Source organism: Merops nubicus, unplaced genomic scaffold (genome assembly GCF_000691845.1).
Source record: "Merops nubicus isolate BGI_N331 unplaced genomic scaffold, ASM69184v1 scaffold41233, whole genome shotgun sequence".
NCBI classification, from domain to species: domain Eukaryota; kingdom Metazoa; phylum Chordata; class Aves; order Coraciiformes; family Meropidae; genus Merops; species Merops nubicus.
The window spans coordinates 1-20,536 of NW_008598972.1; the positions used below are offsets into that span (position 1 = coordinate 1).

Consider the following 20,536-nt stretch of genomic DNA (forward strand, 5'->3'; position numbering starts at 1 on the left):
CTCGGCGCAGCGGCGTCCGTCGCACGCGGAGCTGCTCACCGACTGCGGCGCGTGGCACGGAGCATCCCCCGCTCGCCCGCCGCCCTCGCTCCGGAGCTTGCGGCCAACTCTCCAAAGAGCAGACATCGCTGGGAAGAGCTGTCACTCATCCAGCAGGACAATCCCAGTTCTCCACACAATCAGCTGGTCCAAAAGACTTTCCCTCTCCAGGTATCTACTCCGTGCTGCTTACTTGGTATGCAGGGCTGAAGACGGCTGCATTTTAATGCGGAAAGGCAGCGAGCACATTTCTCTAAGCAAAACCTTTCCACGTGTGTCATCTGCAGCCGGTCTCGTTCGCTCACCACATCACTGAAATTTGGAGCCGGCTACCATCTGAAGCTGAGATTCAATGCTGCTCTTGATAGACTTGTTAAGAGGAGAACTTCAGCAGCGAGGCTGAAATGCAGCAAAGCGGAGGTGAAGGCAGCCCAGGAATATAGATGTCTGTTGCCTGTGGCTGAGCAGAAGCCGATTGGCTACGAACGGCACTGCTGAAGAATATTAAACATCTGAAGGGGCAGAGGCACAGAATTAAAAGAACTTTAAAAAGCCAGATACACTACTGGAAAACCTACCCCTCAAATCCCTGTTTTAATCCTTTCACATCTACTGCAACACATTGAAGGTTCTGAGACTTAATTCACGTCTTGAATAATGCTGCAGAGAGAAGATGACCTATTTTCTTGTCAAAAAAGAGACCCACCTCTAAATGGTATAAGCATGTACACACACAGCCCATTACAGCACACTCCCTCAAGCACAAGTGCTGCAAGGTAATGAGCTTTCATTTCAAGAGTCAGATGCCTTTTAATTAGAAACAGAAAGAAATGAGTGTCCTGCAGTATTTTAACTAACGACAGTTTTTAAAATATATCCTCAATTAATTTCAAAGGACCATTACAGGAAAAAATGTGCACAAAGACTGATCTTCAGATGCAACACAACACCCACCTTAGCCTTTGGTAACCTCCAGCGTTAAGAACTCATACATATACTCAAGCTTTCAGGGTACCTCCTTTGAACTTCAGTTTACAACTTTCAAAGGGCCAAGCCAGGTGACCACAGAGGCAAGTAACCATTTAAGAAATTGCTCTAGTATGAAATGTTCCTGATACTCTGTTCAGTTGCAGAATGACGGGGGGGGGGGGGGGGGTGGAGGCAATCATCTAGAGTTTGTAAACAGCCTGAAACTTGAATTCACATGCCAGATGAAAACAAGCCTCATGAAGCAGCAGACAGTAGGCTTTCCTTTCTCCCACTTTTCTCCCTCCCAGCAATCTTCTCCTCTTGGCAACCACATGAAATGGGGAGAGGAAAAAAAAGTTATGAGATCACTCCAGAGCAAAAGCAACTGGGAGCATAACTCAGGCCACTGCCAGTTGCATAGCTTAAAGGAAAAGAGTTGCACCCAGAAAGCTACCTGCTTGCTACTGCTTACACAAGTTTCAACCCAAGAGATACTGTACCTAAGAGGTCTGGTTGACAAGGGGAAGATGTCATGAAATTAGATAGGGAGTGAGTCCAGAGAACCACAGCTATCCCACACCATGGCACTGCTGACACCTTGGAAATGAGTTTCTAGTATTTTATCAGAATAGTTCTACAGACATCTAATTTTTGCTTATTATTATAATGATTCCTTTGACAATGGTGATAGGATCTAGAGAAGACAAGATTTTCAGAAAAGGGAGGGGAATCCTCACAGCTACTGGTGTACCCTATAAATCTTTCACCACCATCAACAGCTTGGAGGCTTTTGCAGATTAAGAAACAAATGCACCACGACTAAGAAAACACACACCCACATGCACACATGCTGGGCTGGAAGGGAAAGATGAGGAGAAGGGACGACACATTGGAGTACCTCCTGTGTTACACACCCACCTATGACCTACGTGAGAAAGCTACAGGTAAGTCAGAGGGAACCCGAGCCCAGATTTTGGTAGGATTTCACACAGCTTACCTCCATAAAACGCCTACCTGGCCTGTGCTACTGGAACGGCTGAAGGAGAGCCGCGGTGCCGCGTTCCTCTCCTTTTCCCATGAATTATTAACTCTCCCGCAGGATCGCTTTGCGGGCTGGAAAGCCGGGAATTTTCCCCAGAGAAGCTTGGAGCTCTCCTGCTCCGCAGCGCTCCACGGGCGTCAGCAGCCGGCCGGCACCACGGCACGGAGCGGCGGCGCGGGCCGGACCCCGCCCCCCGCCTCAGGACCCCGCTACCGCCAGGCAAAAGCACTCAAACACTATTTTCGGCTCTTCAGCTGCTAAAGCTGCACCTGCACTGAAAGAAGGGCAACTCTGCCTGCAGCCAGGAGGCTCCAGCGTAGTCAAAATGGATTTCCTCCACTGCCCAGCAGTGCGTGGCGTGGATAAGAGCGTTCCCACCCTGCCTTTGTCAAGAAGGGCAGAAAATAAAGAAAGTGTCCCCTGAACTCCACCACCCGAGGGAGACTGGAAGCTGCGGCAGTAATGGGAGTGCAGGAGAACATGCCCCTCCTGGTGGTGGAAGGGCAAAGTGTTTCACTTCCCACGTACAAAAATAACCCATGTAAAACAGGGCTCAGGACATCAGCTTAACCTTCTGGGATATAATCCGAGGAGCATGGAACGGTGCGGCAGCGCAGGAGCAGGAGAACACCTCTGCCTCTCGCCTCACTGCACCATCCAGGTGGCGGTGACTCTCCACAGAAAAACAAGCGTTGCAGACTTCTTACTCCTCACACAAATCAGCTTTTCCAAGCACACAGAAAAGCAAAGGGATTAGGAAACCCCTTCTGTTGATTGAGCTTTTTCCCCTCCCCTCTACCATATGCTAGAATTCTCTGTAGGCATTACTGAATAATTTGGGGTGTGTCTGTACCCTTTGTTAGAGTGGAACCACCAAGAAAAAGCAGCTTGGTACAGAGCAGGGAAAGTGGCATTCATGAGCTGGCCACATTGAGCACACTGTATGTATACACTATATGTACACGCATCCCTTTTTTATGGAAGGCTACTTCAAGTAATTTGTGCCACAGCAAACCGAAAGCAAAGCAAAATGACTCACTTCCCTCTATATCACACAAACAAAAGAAGACACGTTTATGAATTTTAAAAGAAAACACGTACTGAGGTCAACATTTCATTTGCAGCAAGGCAGATGTTCCCCTCGTTGGAAACCGAGGCTTGTGAGAGTTACGAATTACTCTTCCAATATATGAATATTAAGCATTAGAGCTGCTAATACAAATTTCTCAGTTTAACTAAATCTGCTGAGCCAAAGGGCTAATCATGCAATCCTTACGCCTTGCTTCATGCGATTACAGCTCTGAAGATCCAGGAGGCAAGATACAAAATGGAACCTCACAGCCTGTCGCACGGCTCAGAAATAGAAAGCTGTGGAAAGCACAGTGAGAACATGTATTCCCCAAGCAGCCATGTGTTCTGCTCCGTGCTCTTCCACAGCTTCAGGGTTTAACAGAAGAGCCTCTTTTCAGAGCACATGAATTTTCCCACGTTTTTACAGCTAAAAATCCCCAAGTACCAACAAACACTTCTACTTATTGAAGAATAAATTCTTTGTACTTACCAGAATAAATTCTGTAATAAAACCTGGAAACAAACTATGAGTAATCACCTTCTCTGCATGCAAGCTCTGCATGTATTTCATGCATAGGAATGTTCTCTCTTATCTGACTTCCACTGTCTGGCTATCAAAGACAAAACTACAGGCTAGCATGACATAAGAGACCAGGAAACAAGAGGCCAAGGTCTTTTCCTTCCTTTCGCTAGTGACAAGTAGAATAGCACAGTGACCACCTCAGAGCTCACCATAACACATTTTAGTTAAAACAAGAGCTGAGAAAAAAAAAAAACACCTGTTACATAAGCACGAGCTGAGACCTCATTCTCATTAGATCATTAATTTTGTAGGAAAGTAGCTGTAATCTCTTACCATCACCCATGCAAAAAAAACACCTAAAGCCATCAGCATCTTTAAAATAATCTCACTTGATTCTGCCTCAAAAGCCACTAGTCATCAAGCTTAATGTTGTGTAAAGCTCCCCAGCACCAGAACAAGTTAGAACTACCAACCACTGTGAAACCCATCCCTTAATAGATGGCAATTAGTAATCCATTTGCACAACCTTTTAGCTATAATTGGATAGTTTTGCTTCAGTTTAAGGTAGATTGGTTGTAATTAGTTTGCATTTAAAAACTAGCATGTACACTATGCTATTGACTTAAGGAAATACTATTTAACTTACATTCCTCCTATGTATAGGAATCATGGAAGAGTAAGATATCATAACAATCCACCTGAATATTTGGTTTAGCTGACCTGCTGCGGTGAAGGAGGTGATAAACCAGCCCATTTGAAAACTACGTGAGAATATTACCACCAGACACTGAAGATGCAAACCAACCCTGGAAAAAGGGCACAAGTCTCACTTAAGAGGCAGCGATGTGCCATCATCAAAGCTGTCATTTGTTACATCCCTCATCATCCATAAACACCTTCCAAATAAGGAGGGCAAGATGGTCTAATCGTGTGCAGCTGTGAAGCCACCACATCAGCTGTGGCTGTGGAAATGCAACATTCTCACCTTGCTCATCTTATCAGCCTCATCAGATGACTCCAGATCTTGCGCTTCCCCCTCCTCCGGAGCTGTCTCAGCAGAGCCGTCTGGGTCGCCGCAAAGCAAGTGCCCTGCCGAGATTAAGACATGTGTGAAAACCCAGCCAAAATTTCCAAAATTCCAAAGAGTTGGGTGTGACAAGACGTGGAGCTCCCACGAAGGGCCAGACCTCGTCCTGCTCGCAAGTACATGCCAACAGGACTTCATGCCAGAGGCACCTGATGACCTCAGAAGACTACCCCAGTTTACAGCAGGGGCCGGGTTTAACTACAGGTGTAAAAATAAATAGGTTATGGCCAGACACACTCTGTAGTTGGAAACTATGAAAGCTGATTCAGTGATAAGGCTAAAATGCCACATGGAAATTCTTATGTTTAATACTAATTTCTTGGCTGGCGAGCAATTGCCTACCTTTATACTTCAGTAGTTTCAAATGGAAAGTGTAGCACGTGAACAGGCAGCCCATGCCAAGAAGCAAGTCTTGGTCAGCCCTTCCTCCAAGTTAAGCTGCACACGATGATTTTTAATTGCTTGCAGTTTTGGCATAACACACCCACTACTGAGTTTCTGTGTTGATTTTGGTGGAAGCAAACCTGGGTTTAGCAGTTTTTAGGAGCTTATTACATTAACTGAAAACTAAATTCTGTCAGTATGTGGCAACAACTATACACCCCTAAGCCTGAGCAATCTACTGGAGACTAAGTTGTTGTTACAGCTAGTAACTCCTTTGTGACTGATTGTAGGTAAATAATGAATTACCTGCAAGTGACAAATGAAAGAAGAGAACTAATCCCAGCCTGAGAGCTCTGTGCACAAACAACTTTTTTTGGGATCTCATTGTCTGATTCAAATAGCTACAAGAAGCAGTATTACTATACCTTAGCCAGTCTTCACAGAAAAAAAAGAGATTTCATATACATTCAGCTTCTAGCTATGACAAATTATAATGACTAGTGATGGACTGAACTCTGCCAGCAATCTTCTGCATGCTTCAACTGACCTTCAAGCTGGCATAAAGAGATACCTTACAGCAGCTGAATCCAGACACTAATTTCTTTTCACCTTTCCCCACTCCTCCCCTCAACACCATAAAGAAGAATTTTTTCTGTGGTGCCACTTCTGAGGCTGGATGGGGAAGGGTGGTTTTGGAGTATGCCTCCCTGCCTGCACCATGCCACACAAATAGGACAGCAAACGTCCCACCAGGGATTATACCTTTTATTCCATTACATTTTTTCTTCAGGTAATGCAGAAAAACCTAATCAAAGTTCAGTGGATGCAGCACCACAGAAAATCCCTGCTTTTTAAAACCCAAGAATCAACAGATTATATTAACATAATTTTTGGTTGCGTTGTTAGTACGTAGCATAGAAACATTTTGGTGGAAAACTGACATCTCTCTGTACCAGCATAGAATTTGTTCCAAACCAGTGTTTGGGGTTTTTGTTTGCTAGCCCTACAAGCAAGCAGCCCAACAGCACACTGCTATGTTGTCCGCACCCAGTGACCCAGCAGCCATCCCAGTGACCCAGCAGCCATCCTTCCTATTCACTGCTAGGTTTAAACCTGGACGTTTTACCAAGATGAACAGCAATTTAGCACATCAGATGTGGCACCATTTCTATGTTAGTCTCATGCTGACTCTCATGTTACTTGCTATTTTTCAAATAGACATTTCAATTTAGGTAGGTCATGTATATTTGTCTATAAGGAGCATTTGGCTAGACAGCAATGCTGTGAGTAAAAAGGCCACAGTGACAACAACACACGTCTGTTGTACTGATGCATTTCAGTTAAAAATTGTTGTGGTTTGGCCAAAAAGGCTGTAATAAGTGAGGATGGTCTTTTTAATTCAGATAAAATGGCAAGCTGCTTTAAAAATCAAGAGATTTTGAAAAAGCAAATCCTGATTACACACATCTAGTATATCTGATTATATTTACACTGAAACTAAATATATTTCATGATATAGAAATGATAGTCTCTAAGAAATAGGATTCCTAAACGAGTAAGAAAAATTCTGCTGCTCTTTCTGCTGCAATGGAAAAGCCACTTCTGTCCTTTCAAGGAGTTTTATGCTAATGCACAATGTTGGTTTGCAAACACATCCTAGGTAAGGTTCTCTACGCCAAGACTGAGGGCAGAGATCTAGACCCAGGTTCCTCAGTACCCAACTTTTTCCTGCTGCTCTTGCAAGCATTCAGCCAGCATTACCAAAAACAATTTTCATGACTGTACAAGATTTCTGTCTTGTTGAGTCTGGAAATAATTTGGAAAAACTGGAATACATAAATCCAGAAATAAATTCGAAACACCTTCTGCATATTGGGAGGGAGCTAAATTTGACATCAAATGAAATTAAAAGAACATAAAAGGTAGCTTCTGGAAGACACGTCTCTCTTCTGGAAAGATAGGGTTTAGTTTTTAAAATTATGTGCCTGTAGGGGTTGTTTGGCAACACAAAATCTATCTGAAGAAGTGTTTTTCCTGTAAGAAGTTAGGTTTTCTGAGCCTTGCCCAGATTTTATCAACTGGGACTATCAGTTTTCTGGTGTCTCTATTAGTGTGTGAAATGGTCTTAAAACTCTTAAGCCATCCACTAAAAAAAAACAAGAGGAAAAAAAAAAAGTGCTATGTGCCATAATTTGTTTGGGGCAGTCCATGTTTTTTTAGAGCAATTAATTTCCCATTATAAGCTGTGCGAAATACAACTTACAGCTGTTTCTCAGCCCAAGCCAAGGCAAATAATGTTTGTTTGGAGGTTTTGGGTTTTCCTTTTAAACCACCACTTTTTCTTTTCCTGTATATTAAAACACTACTTAATCTGTTTCCTGCAGTATAAACACTTTTACCCAGTAGACAGCAATCTTTCACTTACGCCTTAATGAGCAGTCACACAGTACATGTGCTCAGGGTATTTCTAATGTCTTAAGCTGCCAAAGCCAATGTCAACTTTAGCAGGTTTATCTGCTCGTCGTTAAATGCAGGCAATCAGTTCAGTAACGTGGCACACTCCTGCCTTTTAATACCTTCCAGTTACCGTCCCATTTCTGTCAGGCTCATTACATCATTTTATTTTTGCCCTGTAAATCTTTATTTAGCTCTGCAAGGAGCTCTGAGGACAATGTGCTCATTTCCTTCTGCAGCACCTGAACGCTGCCCAGCCACTACCACTTGCTAGGGATGATAACACATGGGCTTTACTTGACAGTAAGGAATTAGAAAGGGAAATCCAAAAAGCAGCAGGTAAAGGGGGTCAAATCTGTGTGGCCACCAGCACAGATGGAGGTCACAAGAGCTTCCAAGTTGCCTCAGCAGCCTAATACCCATGACATTATGACTAATGCTCGTTAAATAACTCTACTTATGGCTAGAACTAACAAAATAAAAGGAAGTCTTATATCACAGAAGCAAAGGTGCTGCCTTAAAGGCCTGGAGAATCACATTAAGCTTAAGCACCATGCCAACACTTCGCTAAAATTTTCCACAGCTGCTGCTTCCAATTTGCAGGGTTGCTGTCACTCAAGATTTTAATGAGACTTCCACAATATTTGGTACTGCTCTTAAAGTCCTTGTCTTGGTGCCAGATTCTTTGGGGGTTTTTTGTTTGGTTTTTTTTTTTTTTTAATGCTGTGGAAATAAATATTCCTAGCCAAGATCTGTCAGCTATGGTGCAAAGCTCAGAAATGTGCACCCTAACACAGAAAGCAGCACACACATCAGAAAACCCTGCATCTCAAAGCCTCATTGGTGTGGAGTGGGCAATACTCAGTGTGGTCCTCTCAAGTGGCAGGAGCAGGGCAGTGCTAGCAAGTGCAGCCATCTGCTAGGACATTAGGTGCTGTGGGCCAGAAGCAACAACAGGCTTAGATGGTTGGAAGCTTTGATTTGTAACTTTAAGGCGCCTCAGTCTCCTCAGCAGGCTGTTTTACACCTCTCAGTGCCCCACACAGCACCTTGCCATGTGACTGGGGCAGAGCTCTGGGACTGCTGTAGCCAGCAAGTGTCAGAGACTGAGGAGCTCAGCTTGGTGTCCTTCCCTGCTTGCCAGCCCCTGCTAGCTCTCTGCAAAAGGTGCACTGTGCTCCTCTCTACTTCTTTCACTGATGAAACTCAGTCAGACTGCTTAATCACTTACAGAGGGAAGGAAGGAGTGGCGCCCATCCAAGCTAAAACCGCAGAAGAACTACGGACCAGGCAGACTGTGACTACCCCAGCTGAATCCCAGCCAAGACACTCTGGTGTCTGTGCTCCCACAAAAAGGGCTGCAAAGGTCTCAGCGTCCAAGTGCTTTCGTCAGCTGACATTTCACTGTGGTCTTAGAAGAAAAGAGCATCGCTTACTTGGGCAGCTCAACATCAGCCTCTTTAAAGAGAAAGTGTCATTTCTAAATGCTGCTGCGGAACAGGCCCATTATGACAACAGAGTACCTTTCAAAAGGAAATCTGTCATAAACTGAACAATTTTACAGGAAATTATCTCTTAGATTAAATTTTTGAAACAAAATTTCACCCTATGATTCTACAATGAAAAAGCTAAGCATGCATTTAAAAAAAATTTTTAAATGAAACACTGAAACATAAAAGAAGAAATATTTTGCCCCACTTGGAAGACCCACAGAGCCGATAACATCTCCAAAGACCTGTAAAAGCCAACTATAACTATCACAGTTATAGTCAACTGAGTGAACAAAGAACAGTATAGAAACAAACTGGGGAATCCTGCCTTTCCTGGAGAGCTACAGAACAAGACCCATAATTCTCTTTCCCTTTTGTCAGGATTCTATTGCTTCCTTTTCCATTTCAACCAGGTAATAAACTGTGCAAATATAGAAAAATCTATGTTGAATGTCATTTAATTCATTCACTCTTCTTGGGAAAAATGCAGATTCAATGAAATCTTCCCTGTACCAACTGCATCACAGTCACTTTTCATCCTCCCCAGGTCAGGAGCTTAGTCAAACACTTGTAATACACTTGGGAGTAGCCCCTTTAGAATAAACAGGAGTTTTCACAGATGTTAAAATGAAGCATGTGCTCGGGGACCGGGGAAACCAGGGGCACTGAGATCATAAAAACTAGCCTTTCCTTGTGCAAGCACCGTGCTGCAGCCTCCAGCTCCCGGAGCCGGCAGGGGGAGCGGCAACACAGCCAGAAAATGAAGGGGAGCCATCCCCAGGGCAGGGAGCAGGTCTGCTTACTGCGGCTGAAAGGGAAGGATCAGAAAAACAAAACCTCCGTGTAAAAACTAAGGTGCCAATAGCCACGCTGCTTATTTCAACAGCGGCTCGGGCAGGCTTTAGAAAAGCCAGGAATGAGACCTCTGAACAGAATTCTGACTGAGGCAATGTCCTTCATCTTTGGCTTTTAAAAGCTTCTAGAAAACAGATCCTGTGAACAACACTTCTGCGTGTCTCTAATTGTATGCAAGACCCTCAGACTTCTGCTGCAGTAAATGCCCCTGGAATTGTTAAATCAAGCATTGAATGATAATGATATCTTTTAACACGCTACAAAAGGTATGAAATTATTTATCTGCCTCAGGAGAATAACCCTGAAGAAATTAAGGTTACTGTTAGTCTCAGCTTGTTCTGAAATACAAATTAATTGGCCTAAGGGCAGCTGTGACAAGATGGGGATGGAATGAAAAACAGTGGCCATTCTTACAGTGCAAGGAAAGTTTGTTCCAGTTTGATACCACAGTCTTCAGAGTGTGTGTTAGCCTCAGCCTCTGGTTCTCCTGCTTTCTGAATGACAAAATAATAACTCCTTAAAAATATCTAGCAGCTTCACATCTAGAAGATTAATATACCTATTCAAAACAGGGGTGTACTTTCTTTTTTATCATTTATACATTCTCCATGGTGATTTATGTGGCTCACAGTTATCCCAGTGGAGTTATCCCTCATGCTTGTCTCCAAAATACAGGAGCAGGCAAAGCCTAAACCGCAGAAACTCAAACCCGGAGTTAAAAAACAGGTAGTGAATTTGTGGGGAGAACATGAACCAATAGATACCACTCCCGTTCTCAAATCCCCTTCTAATAACAAAGCATCTTCTTTATGATTCGGGGGGGGATGGAAGAGTGCATTTCCAGCTTTCAGTCTCTCATTCCCTGGATTGAAGGGAGGAGCATGGGGAGACAAACCACTCATCATGGGGAGGGGAGACAGCTCTCACTAATCCTTTTAGGCAATAAGGAAAACATGCTGCGGGGCTCCATACAGAATGAGAGCTAGTCCTCCTCAACCAGATTTATGCAGACTACAGTAGCAAGAGAGAAGACTGAAAGCCAGGAAAAACAGTAATAGATGAAAGAAACAAAAAACTGTGGCTCTGCAAGCCTGATGCAGCACGAATTCCTAAGGGAAAGTATATATCATACCCAAGATTATATTTTTCCCCTCAATGAGAGATATAAAATCCAAGGTCATCTCAAGAACAACCTGCTAAGTAAACACATTGAAATAGCCACTGCCACAGAGCTGACTTGAAGCTCTAGCCCCAACCTCACAATATACAAGGTAGTTTCAGATAATGAAACAGCTGTAAGAGATGTTGTATTTAACAGGAGCACAGGCAGTCACTTCAGGGAGGTCAACTCCCAAAAACCCATCCCTGTTTTGCTCCTGGAAGACCTCCCACTGAGTAATAAGGCATTAGGAGCGCTTTCTTAAAAAATATAACAAAATTTAAAAATCTAACACAGCATCTTTCTGTTGAAAACACACAATATTATTTGCCTCACACAAAAAAAAAAAAAAAAAACAAACAAAAAAAACAACCAAACCTTTATCCTTTGTTGCCTTCATAGCCAATGAAGAATTGCTAGTGACGAAGATAATGACAGGGCATCACCATGATCAGTCAACTGGGCCCTGAATTTCTGGAAAATGGATGTAGCTACAGGTGATTTATACCTGCTGGCATTCTGGCCTGGCAATGTTTCACCTCCCTGCTGAAAGGAGGGCTAGACTATTTCAGGATCAAAGAAAAAATCTGCATGCTATAAATAAGGCATGTAACAAAAATCACTGAGCAGATTTGCCTAGCCAGCCATACTGCCAGTAGTCAACAAAGACACAAATAAATGGGTCAGTGGTATTTCATACTCAACTGCTCACTACAAGGAACTGTGGAGCTGAGACCAAAAATCTAAGATATAGCTATAATCTACCAAATAAAAGTACATAATGCTTTTTAAAATTTCATGTGGATCCCATTTTAGGTAACAAATCCCTGAAAAAGGACAGGGCCAGAAGAAGCAAGGTTTCTGTAAAACATTGTGTTCTACAAACACCTAAATAGAAAGAAATTGATGGGGAAGATCAAAATGCCTGCCTCCCAATCACACACTTGGGTGCAGATCCTTGACTTCACTCCCACTTCAGGCTAAGTCATCCCAAATCAGAGCATTGGCATTGTTCAGCTTGTCATTCTTCAGAGGGAACTGCAAGCACTTTCAGAAGCTGCCAGAGACACCTGCACATGTGCTGATGAGCTATTGTGTTACTTCTGTTGGTTAAAGAAGTATTCCTCCCCCTTTGAGGACGAATGAAGGTGATTCCCACCTGAACGTGCTGCACTTTGAAGGAAAGCAAATGTCAAGAGAGCTCCAGTTTCTGTGCCTAAAAGAAGGGGCTGACTGCAGCACACCAGAAGTGAAGGGCAGCTGTACTGAAAGAAATCTGAAGAGAAATGGAAGTCCCCAGGCTTAGACCCAGTCCTGGGGAGCTATTTAAGAAAAAGGCATTTTGGCCCACCAGACAGTTCACATGCTCACTGCAGGACATGGGAAAAAAAAAAGCAACTGTTCCACACCACTGCAATAACCACAAAATCCCAGCTCAGGAGAAGCTTAAAAAGGAGGACAGACATGACTCAAGATGAGAGCAGCACAAAGGAAGTCAAGTCTACAAAGCAGCGGTGGTGGGAGGTCTGATTTAGCCATGACACGTCCATCAGCCGTGTCCTACATCTTCACTTCACGAGGCATGCAGGGTGACTACTGGACAATGTTGAAAGGCAAATGCTAGGCTCTTCAGACACATTTGGCAAACCATGCACCATCTCATCCTCAGGAAGGCAAAGGAACCCTTTAAAGACCCTCAAAATAACGATGCTGAGAACTGACAGTGATGGAGAAACTGCTTGTTGAGACCAGCTGTTGAAACTGTTACGAAATGTGACTCCTCTGCCTTAGAAATACGTTCCATAAATACACAATTCCCAGTTCCCAATTCTTTGCACTCAGGGCAGATACCCACTTCAGTGAATAGTCAAGGTATGAGGACTCAGCACTTGGGCTTTCAGTGAAAAAGCCCAAGCAAGGACAAAAGGATGGGGTCCGTGAAAAGCTGGTGTTAAGTAGGAAATGGGGGCATCTTGTGGCCAGCTATAAAACTGCACAAGACGAGCTTGATTTTTCAGCACAAAAGTCTAACTGGCAGAAGTTCAATGAAAATTATAAAGGGAAAATGTCCTTCTGAAAATGTTTAATTTTAACTGCCTTTAGGGGTTTATCCCACATTTTACTGAGGCTGCTTTTATCAGTCCCCTCAGCGGTATTTGCAAAAAGCTGTTTGAAAGCTTTCTTGTTCATGCTATTCCACTTGCTATGAATATCGTACTCCCCCCAAAGTCAGGCCAGACATCCAGCTTTCCCTTTATCTACTCTGTGTTCCCATCACCTGAAAAGTGGCATTTTTGCTAGATCACTTGCAGTCAGTGTTTTAAGCAAAAACGGAGCAGCATCTAGAAATGTTGAAAGGCTATACACCTCCCTGACCCTTTAGCAAGCAGACGTGAGTCAGCTTGGTTCTGAAGCCCAAGCAAACTATCTCTCACAGTCTCTCTCACTCCACTCAGCATCACGCTAATGCACACATACTGCTCCTGGGCTAGCTCCAGTTTGCACCCAGACCCATCCCAGAAGCCCCCACTCTGAGTGATTGCAGCAATCAGACTGGAGTGTCCTGGGAGAAGGCTAACTTCAGCACCAGTGAAGTCCTGCTCCAACTTTTTATTCCAAATGCCCCAAACAAAACCGTTTCATAGTTGTCAAAACAATTATTTTGACATTTCTGAAACCTTTACTTTGAGGAAAGTATTGCAACATATTCAGACTTCATTTACCTTTGACTTAAAGTCAGACTTTATCTTAGCTCAGAATAGTTTTGATTATCTAGCAATTACTTCTTTTTGATCATTCCATTAATTTTCCATGTATTTCAAATTATTTCACAAAACTAGAGCAAGCAGGTACTTCCAGTGTCCTCATCTGGTTTCGAGAACAGAGCATGTAGAAGCCAGCAAGTAAGACCTGACTAACCAGGCAAGAGAAGACATAGTGCAGCAGCTTTCCTACTATCCCAGAGCAACTCCCAACACTGTTGTCTTACAAAGGTAACAGCCAGCAGCCACCAAGGAGATGGTCTGCTCTTCTGCAGCTATTTCTCTTATCCCAGCAGAAGTGCTCGTCCTCAGCTGGTTCAGAAAGCTAAACTAGCAGCAAAAAATTCACATTTGCTAGGGATTAATATTCTGCCAGTTTAGTTCCCTGAACAGGGCAGCGTGGTGGGCAGGGACATTCCTGCCCACTGAAGTGTGCCATGGGACCAGTTAGATACACTTGGCTGTAACATCAATCCCTATGTTTTGGTGGTTTGAACTGCCCCTTCTGACTTACCTGTGTGTCTCGTCAAACACACAGACTCCTGTGCTCCCGGCTAATCCCAGAGAGGGTGAATGCTTATCCCCTCTCCCTTTCCTGCCGTATGTATGGGCAAATCCAGAGGTGAAGGCACCTCCTGAGCAGTCCAGAAGTGAGCAATTAGTTCTGTGACTTGCTGTAGGCAGTTAGACGATGTGACATGCATCTGGTGATGACACGTTTCACAGCCTAACCCTGTACACCTTTCATTGCTACCACAGATGATACTTTACAGCTTCCAGAGGTCCCATGTGTTACCTGCCCAGTGCATTCAGACTGTAATCTGAACTACAGTCAAGTAATTACATTCAAGGAAGTGCATTCCCCTCGCTTCCACCATGGAAGTTGCATGCAGGGATCAATGGGATTACACCAGCACACTGTAAGTGTGAATCTTCCTGGTAATTTGTACACTGAACCCAGTACCTTGGTTGCTCCCAGCAAATGCCAGTGCACTGTCACTTAAGTCAGATGGGTTCTCCAAGCGACGTGGTGGTGGCTGCATCAGCTTCTGCCCTTCCTCGATGTGGGGATAGGTGCGCACAGTGAGACACAGCGACGGCTGAACAAGGGCATCTTTCAGCAAAGCTGGCTCCAGGTCCACAGCAGCTTTCTTGTTAATCTCCACAATTTCATCACCAGCTTTCAGGCCTGTGACACAGAAAAGAACAGGTAAGACTTGCACAGTAATGCTTCTGTTACCCACAGACATCAAGGAGCTCAGTGGGGTGTTTAAGAAGCACCAGACAGTGCTACATCTAGACATAAAACATTTATGACTGCAAATTATATTGAAATTTGATGGACTTTTTTGAGATCTATCGTCAGGCTGGTTGGTACTCCAGTACCATCCCTAAGAGCGCAGTGTCCAGGACATCCCTCACAACATACCAGCAACAAGATACCCACTTTTTCTTCACATCACTGTGCAAAGGAACAGCCACTGTACAGCAAGCCACCCTAGACAACATACTGCTCGCAAATAACTACATACAGAGGAAGAGAGTCAGTCTTCTGAGGCACTGCCCACAGGACAGGGGAAGGATGGTGTAGCTGGGCTGATTTGATTCTTGTTTTTAACCTTCCATACAAGTGAAGGCTTTTGTTGAAAGTGGGCACCTACCCATACACCTAGGTGGAGAGTAAACATTTCACACTCAGTTGCAGTGTACAGTGTAGGACTTCAGATACCCTCTTCTCTGGCCTTCTCTGAATCACATCCTAGCTCACAGATCTTCAAAAGGCAAATTTTAGCGCTTGGTAAGTTAGTCATGATTTTTTTTTTTTCCCAATCTGATTTCAGGAGTTATTTATAGCACCAGCACCCAACAGAAAAAGGGGATCTGCAGAGAGTAAACAGCTGACTCCTGCTCGCTTCAGGCGCAACAACACGGAGTTGCTGACAGATGACGTGCAGCCCCCCGAGGTGCTGCAGGAAACCTGACCTTCCCCTCAGCCAGCCGGGCCCACCCTCTGACTAACAGCAGCAAGCTGGACCAGAGTTTAATCTCAGATAATCTTGAGGCAGCAACATGCCAAGGCACACTGGTGCTGACAGCCCCGATCATCAGAGCTGCTCCTGACACTGCAGCTTTTGTCTCCACTTGAGGATGACACTGACAGTCCTCTGCAGGCATCCCCCAGGAGCTGGCTCACGGGGCACTGCAGGTGGGAATGCAGACTCTGCACCAACGGGACCACTGTGGCATCCCGGTCACCATCCTGGCACTTACAGGAGTTTACACGGAATTTATATGGCCAAAAGAGCTTCTGTGTGGGGGTGACCTGCCCTCAGGCCATACAGTCCAATTGCCAACGGGCAATCACTGAAGGTTGAGTCTTACCACCTTTGAATGGCCTGACTCGATGAGCATGAGCTGTGAAGAGAGCTCAGTGGCACCCTTCAGGAAACAGATCATCTACCCACATTCAAGAAAGAAATGTGGGAGGGAGGCGGCTAAAGAGCTTCTTTAGGAAAATTGAGATTTTTCTAAATGCATGTAATTGTGCCCAGAAACCGTAGCGTGGTGTGCAGTTTCAGAGAGAATAAAATAAACTAGATGGAATAGCTACAAAGTAAATGGACTGTAAAATCATATTTGCAACAAGGACAAAACAAGGCAAGTCAAGAATTTCACATTATTTCATTTATTCTACTTAGTGATGCCATGTCATAACAGTAGCACATTAATATGCCTGCAACCACAAACATCGTATCTGGGGGTTAATTTACTCTTTGTAGTCCCTGTTTGAATCATTTGGGATAAAGCATCACGCACGTCTCAGTACAGTCAAACACAGATTCCAACAGGGGTCTAGCTAATGCAGACCAACAGAAAAAAATAAAATTTTCCTAAAAAATTATTAGGAGAAAATAAAGTTTAAATTTTCTAATTGGAAGAAAGATTTAAAATTAAATGCTTTATCTCATCTGGTTAGACTTACTATAGTAAGTACAATCAAATGCAAACATGCATGTAAATAATGGGATGAAGAAAGAACTTTCCTCCCTGTTTTCTGCTAACTCTGGGTATCTTGTCACAATGTCCTGCCGAGTACTGCTCATACAGAAGTGGCATTTCACATCAGTCATTGAAGAGCAAGGCATCACTGAAAGCATGCTTTAGCACTTCAGCCCCACAAGAGGCAGTCTATGTTCATGCATTCATTTAAATTGTCGGTCAAACGTTAACAAGAAAGCCCTGCTGAAACCCTGCTACTCTTACCATCACATTCTCTTTGCTCCCACAGGAAACCTACAGGGTTTTATTTCCCTGTAGCAGGCTGACAGAGAGTCAACCCCCAGCCCCTGTTCCGGCTTCTGGAAGAAGACCAATGCTGTCAGCCAGGGAATCGTGTGGCACTGAGGTGGGGTGAGGAGGGACAGGAAAGAGAAAGATGGTCTTTTCAGACTGAATAGACATGTGCAGTGGCCTCCAGCACCACCTGTGTGATTTTTCTCAAGTTAGGGTTAGAGGCTACAGCTGAGCAAAACTCCAGGTTCCCTTCAGCCAGAACTATTCCCCCTTCCATGCCTCCTGCTTCTTCCTTCCCAGTTTCTGTCTGGGCAGTCCTGTTCCTCCCCCATGCCACCTGTGGCACTCACTTCACTGCAAGACAAGCCAACCCAAGTTGCTAGCAGGTCAGCCACACATTTCTGCCACAGCCACAGCAGTTTTCTATCAAGACAGTGAGCTGAAGCCGCTCAGCAGAGTGCCAGAGTCAGCACAAGGCTGCTGGAGCAGTTCAGGCGAGACCTGCCACCACTGCTTTTGGCAACAGCTAACTGTCAGAATAGGCTCTGCAAGATCATATAACCACTTGCCAAGAAAACTCTGAAGGTGTTTTTGAGGACTCTGCGTACGCTAATGTTATGAGAGTCTTCTCATTTTTCATGCTCCTCATGATATACTTTAAAATCTGTTTAGGTTTCAGCTGCCCAGCTCCCTGACCAGCCCATCCCATGACTGCATGAGCAGCAGTGCGGGCATTTTGGAAAGGGCAATGAATGGGAAAAGCAGCAAAGGCATGGCAGTGGCAGGGCTGACCTCAGCTTGGGTAAGGTGCAGTTAAGCCGTATCCTGCTCTGCCCTGGGTCGGGTCCAGCAGCCATCTCTGTTATCTCGGCTGGGTTTTGGTCCAAGTGTTGGCATGGCTTCCACAAATGCTGGAAGCAAAACTGGAGGCAGTGATCCCAGCCACAGAGAGCTCTATGATGACTTCTGCTGTACTCACTTATCTTGCAGTGGCTGACTTGAGAGGGTCCCTTCTCTTCTTTCTAGCTGACCCTGCTATAGATATAGCAACTCAAAATTAAAAAGAGGTCAACTACATAGCCTAGCTGATCCCAAAAGCAGAACAGCCACGCACACAGTACCTCAGGTTCTTCCCAAAAGACCATGACCTCTTGGACTGGGACCCTGGTCTGGTGTGCCTGCAAACCTCCCATCCCAACAAGCTCATCTCAGGATTAAAAAAAAAAAAACAAAAGGACTTTAAAAATGAGTCTTTTACCTTTCTGGAAAGCTAGGCCTGTCTCTTTGACGCTGTTCACGTAGAGCCGACGAGTCCCTTCTTCCTCCACGGAGGACAGAGAGAAACCTATGGAGTTACCCAGTGAGACAGTTAGAGAAAGCCAACCACTTCCTGCACGTCCTAACAACTGCACACAATACAGGTAAGGCTGTGCTGTCCCTGCAGTGAGCAGCTGGGAATTCCTCCCTTCTCCTTTCCCATAAGCCTTCACAAACATAAAGGAAAAGTTAAAAGGTGGAAGTGGCTTTAACAAAAACCTGAACTGAATTTCTGAGTTTATATATAAATCATCTACAGCTTTATTTGAGGAGATCACAGCTGCAAAATGTTGGAACAGTCTTCCAATTCTCTGGCCACAAAAGGCCACTTCAAGAAGTTTTGCTGTTTGCAGACAAAAGCTGCACAGAGATGTGGTTTATGACCCAAACTGGCAAAAAACAGAAAACAGAGAGCTAGGGCTGACATGACGTCCTGAACTCAGACAAAGCATAACAAAGCCTGCTAAAGCAGAATGCCAACTTTCACTTTTTTAAAATTCCTGGACAGGACGAATTTGTAAAAATGCTTCTTTCCCTTCTCCCCCTTTCTATTCTCAGCTGCCCCTGGCACGACCTGTTATTTGCTAAGTCTCAGCTCAGTGCACATTTTATAGCTATATTAGAGACCTGCAGACCAGCCTTGTAATGGAAGTACTGACACAGCCTAGATTTAAACACTGCAAATGGCACTGTTACATTTGGTTTTGGCGATTTTCCTGCCATTTGTGTTTGACGCTCTGAAAGATAACAATGTGTAAAGGAAATACAATGTGGTTAGATAAATAGGGTTTATTTATTTACTGTTGAGAGTTATCTAAAGCAGAACATTTGCCTTTCTGAAACTTCATTGCTCCCTAAACGGGTGTAGGTAACCATTTGGTCTCTCTTTTTCTGACTAGAAAAACATTCACAAATCTCTGCAAGGAGATGCTTGTTTGACATGGAATCAGCACCCACCAAGAGGAAGCAGATGTGCTGGGAACCTATTGTGACATTAGGACTCCTGTCAGGTTGGTGCTTATGGATGAGAAGTTATTTTTTCATCCATCATTAAAGAAAAGAAAGGAGGGAGAGGAGTGTAGCGGTGTAGAAGCGAGGAGCATATGGCCCATCGTGACTTACTGAGTTACTTGGAGTCTGTATGCAAGCTCCTCAGCCTGAACAACATGAAATTTGCGAAGCTCATTCAACACACCAGCTTTGGCAGAGAAAAATCTGTCTTGACTAAATGGAAGAGCAGCTATAAAAAAACCAGTAGTTATTGGCTGTCATTGCTGCAAAACCTACCTGGAAAATCCTTAACCAGAAGCATAGTGGAGCATGTCCAAGACTGCAGTTGGAGTCAGCACAAATTATCAGTTACTAATACCATCATCCTTTTGCAACTGAAATGCTGATTTGCAGCCAACTATCCTACAGTTAAAACAAGGCTGAGTTGTATCTCAAGTTCTCGCTGTGGCAGTCCCAACCTCCCATTCTCCTCCATGAGAAGACCTCTGCCTTCTCCAGTTTGTGAGGGCTAAGGACAGATGTAGTATCTTTTTAATTCAGCTTTCATTAAAGAAAAAAAACCAAAAAAGGCAATAAAGAAGAGCAGAATGGGTGTAAGGAGCAATTACATGTGCTGTCATCACCCTTAAGAGACGAGAGATGGGCAACTGGCAACAGCCTTGAAACAACCATCTCACAAATACACTTAACTCCTCTGTAGACAGGGTATGTGACCATACCCCAAGTAAGGATGAACTTTTATTGCCACAGCTGTGCTGTGACTGGATCCAGCAGACAATTTGAAGCAGCACTGCTGCCCCATTTTGGTGCCAGTGCTTTCGTTACCATGCCGTAAAGCAGAGCAAGGAACTCATCCAGATTCAAAACATCTCAGACAAATGTGTGTGTGTGTGTACATACGTGTATATATGCACTTGCACATAGATGCACAAACATGTATGTGTGTTTGTATATACAGATCTATAGTATGAATGTACAGTTTCCATCCAGGTGAGTTCTGCAGGCACTCCACACAAGCACATGTACCAACATTGCTTGAGAGAAAGGGCAGGAGTGGGTGGGAGCGACAGCAATTGCAT

At 44.2% G+C, this 20,536-nt stretch overlaps 1 protein-coding gene across 1 annotated transcript in view; it reads right to left on the bottom strand.

The window, feature by feature from the left end:
- Nucleotides 1-2,603: 2,603 nt before the first annotated feature.
- Nucleotides 2,604-20,536, bottom strand: part of LOC103769984 (T-lymphoma invasion and metastasis-inducing protein 1-like) — a gene marked incomplete at its 5' end in the record, with an annotated part of 36,930 nt that continues 18,997 nt past the window's right edge. Inside the window, 4 exons of the mRNA XM_008937231.1 lie at nucleotides 2,604-2,723; nucleotides 4,630-4,733; nucleotides 14,800-15,024; nucleotides 18,388-18,474. Coding sequence (XP_008935479.1) covers nucleotides 2,604-2,723; nucleotides 4,630-4,733; nucleotides 14,800-15,024; nucleotides 18,388-18,474 — 536 coding nt within the window. The remainder of the gene's footprint in view (nucleotides 2,724-4,629; nucleotides 4,734-14,799; nucleotides 15,025-18,387; nucleotides 18,475-20,536) is intronic.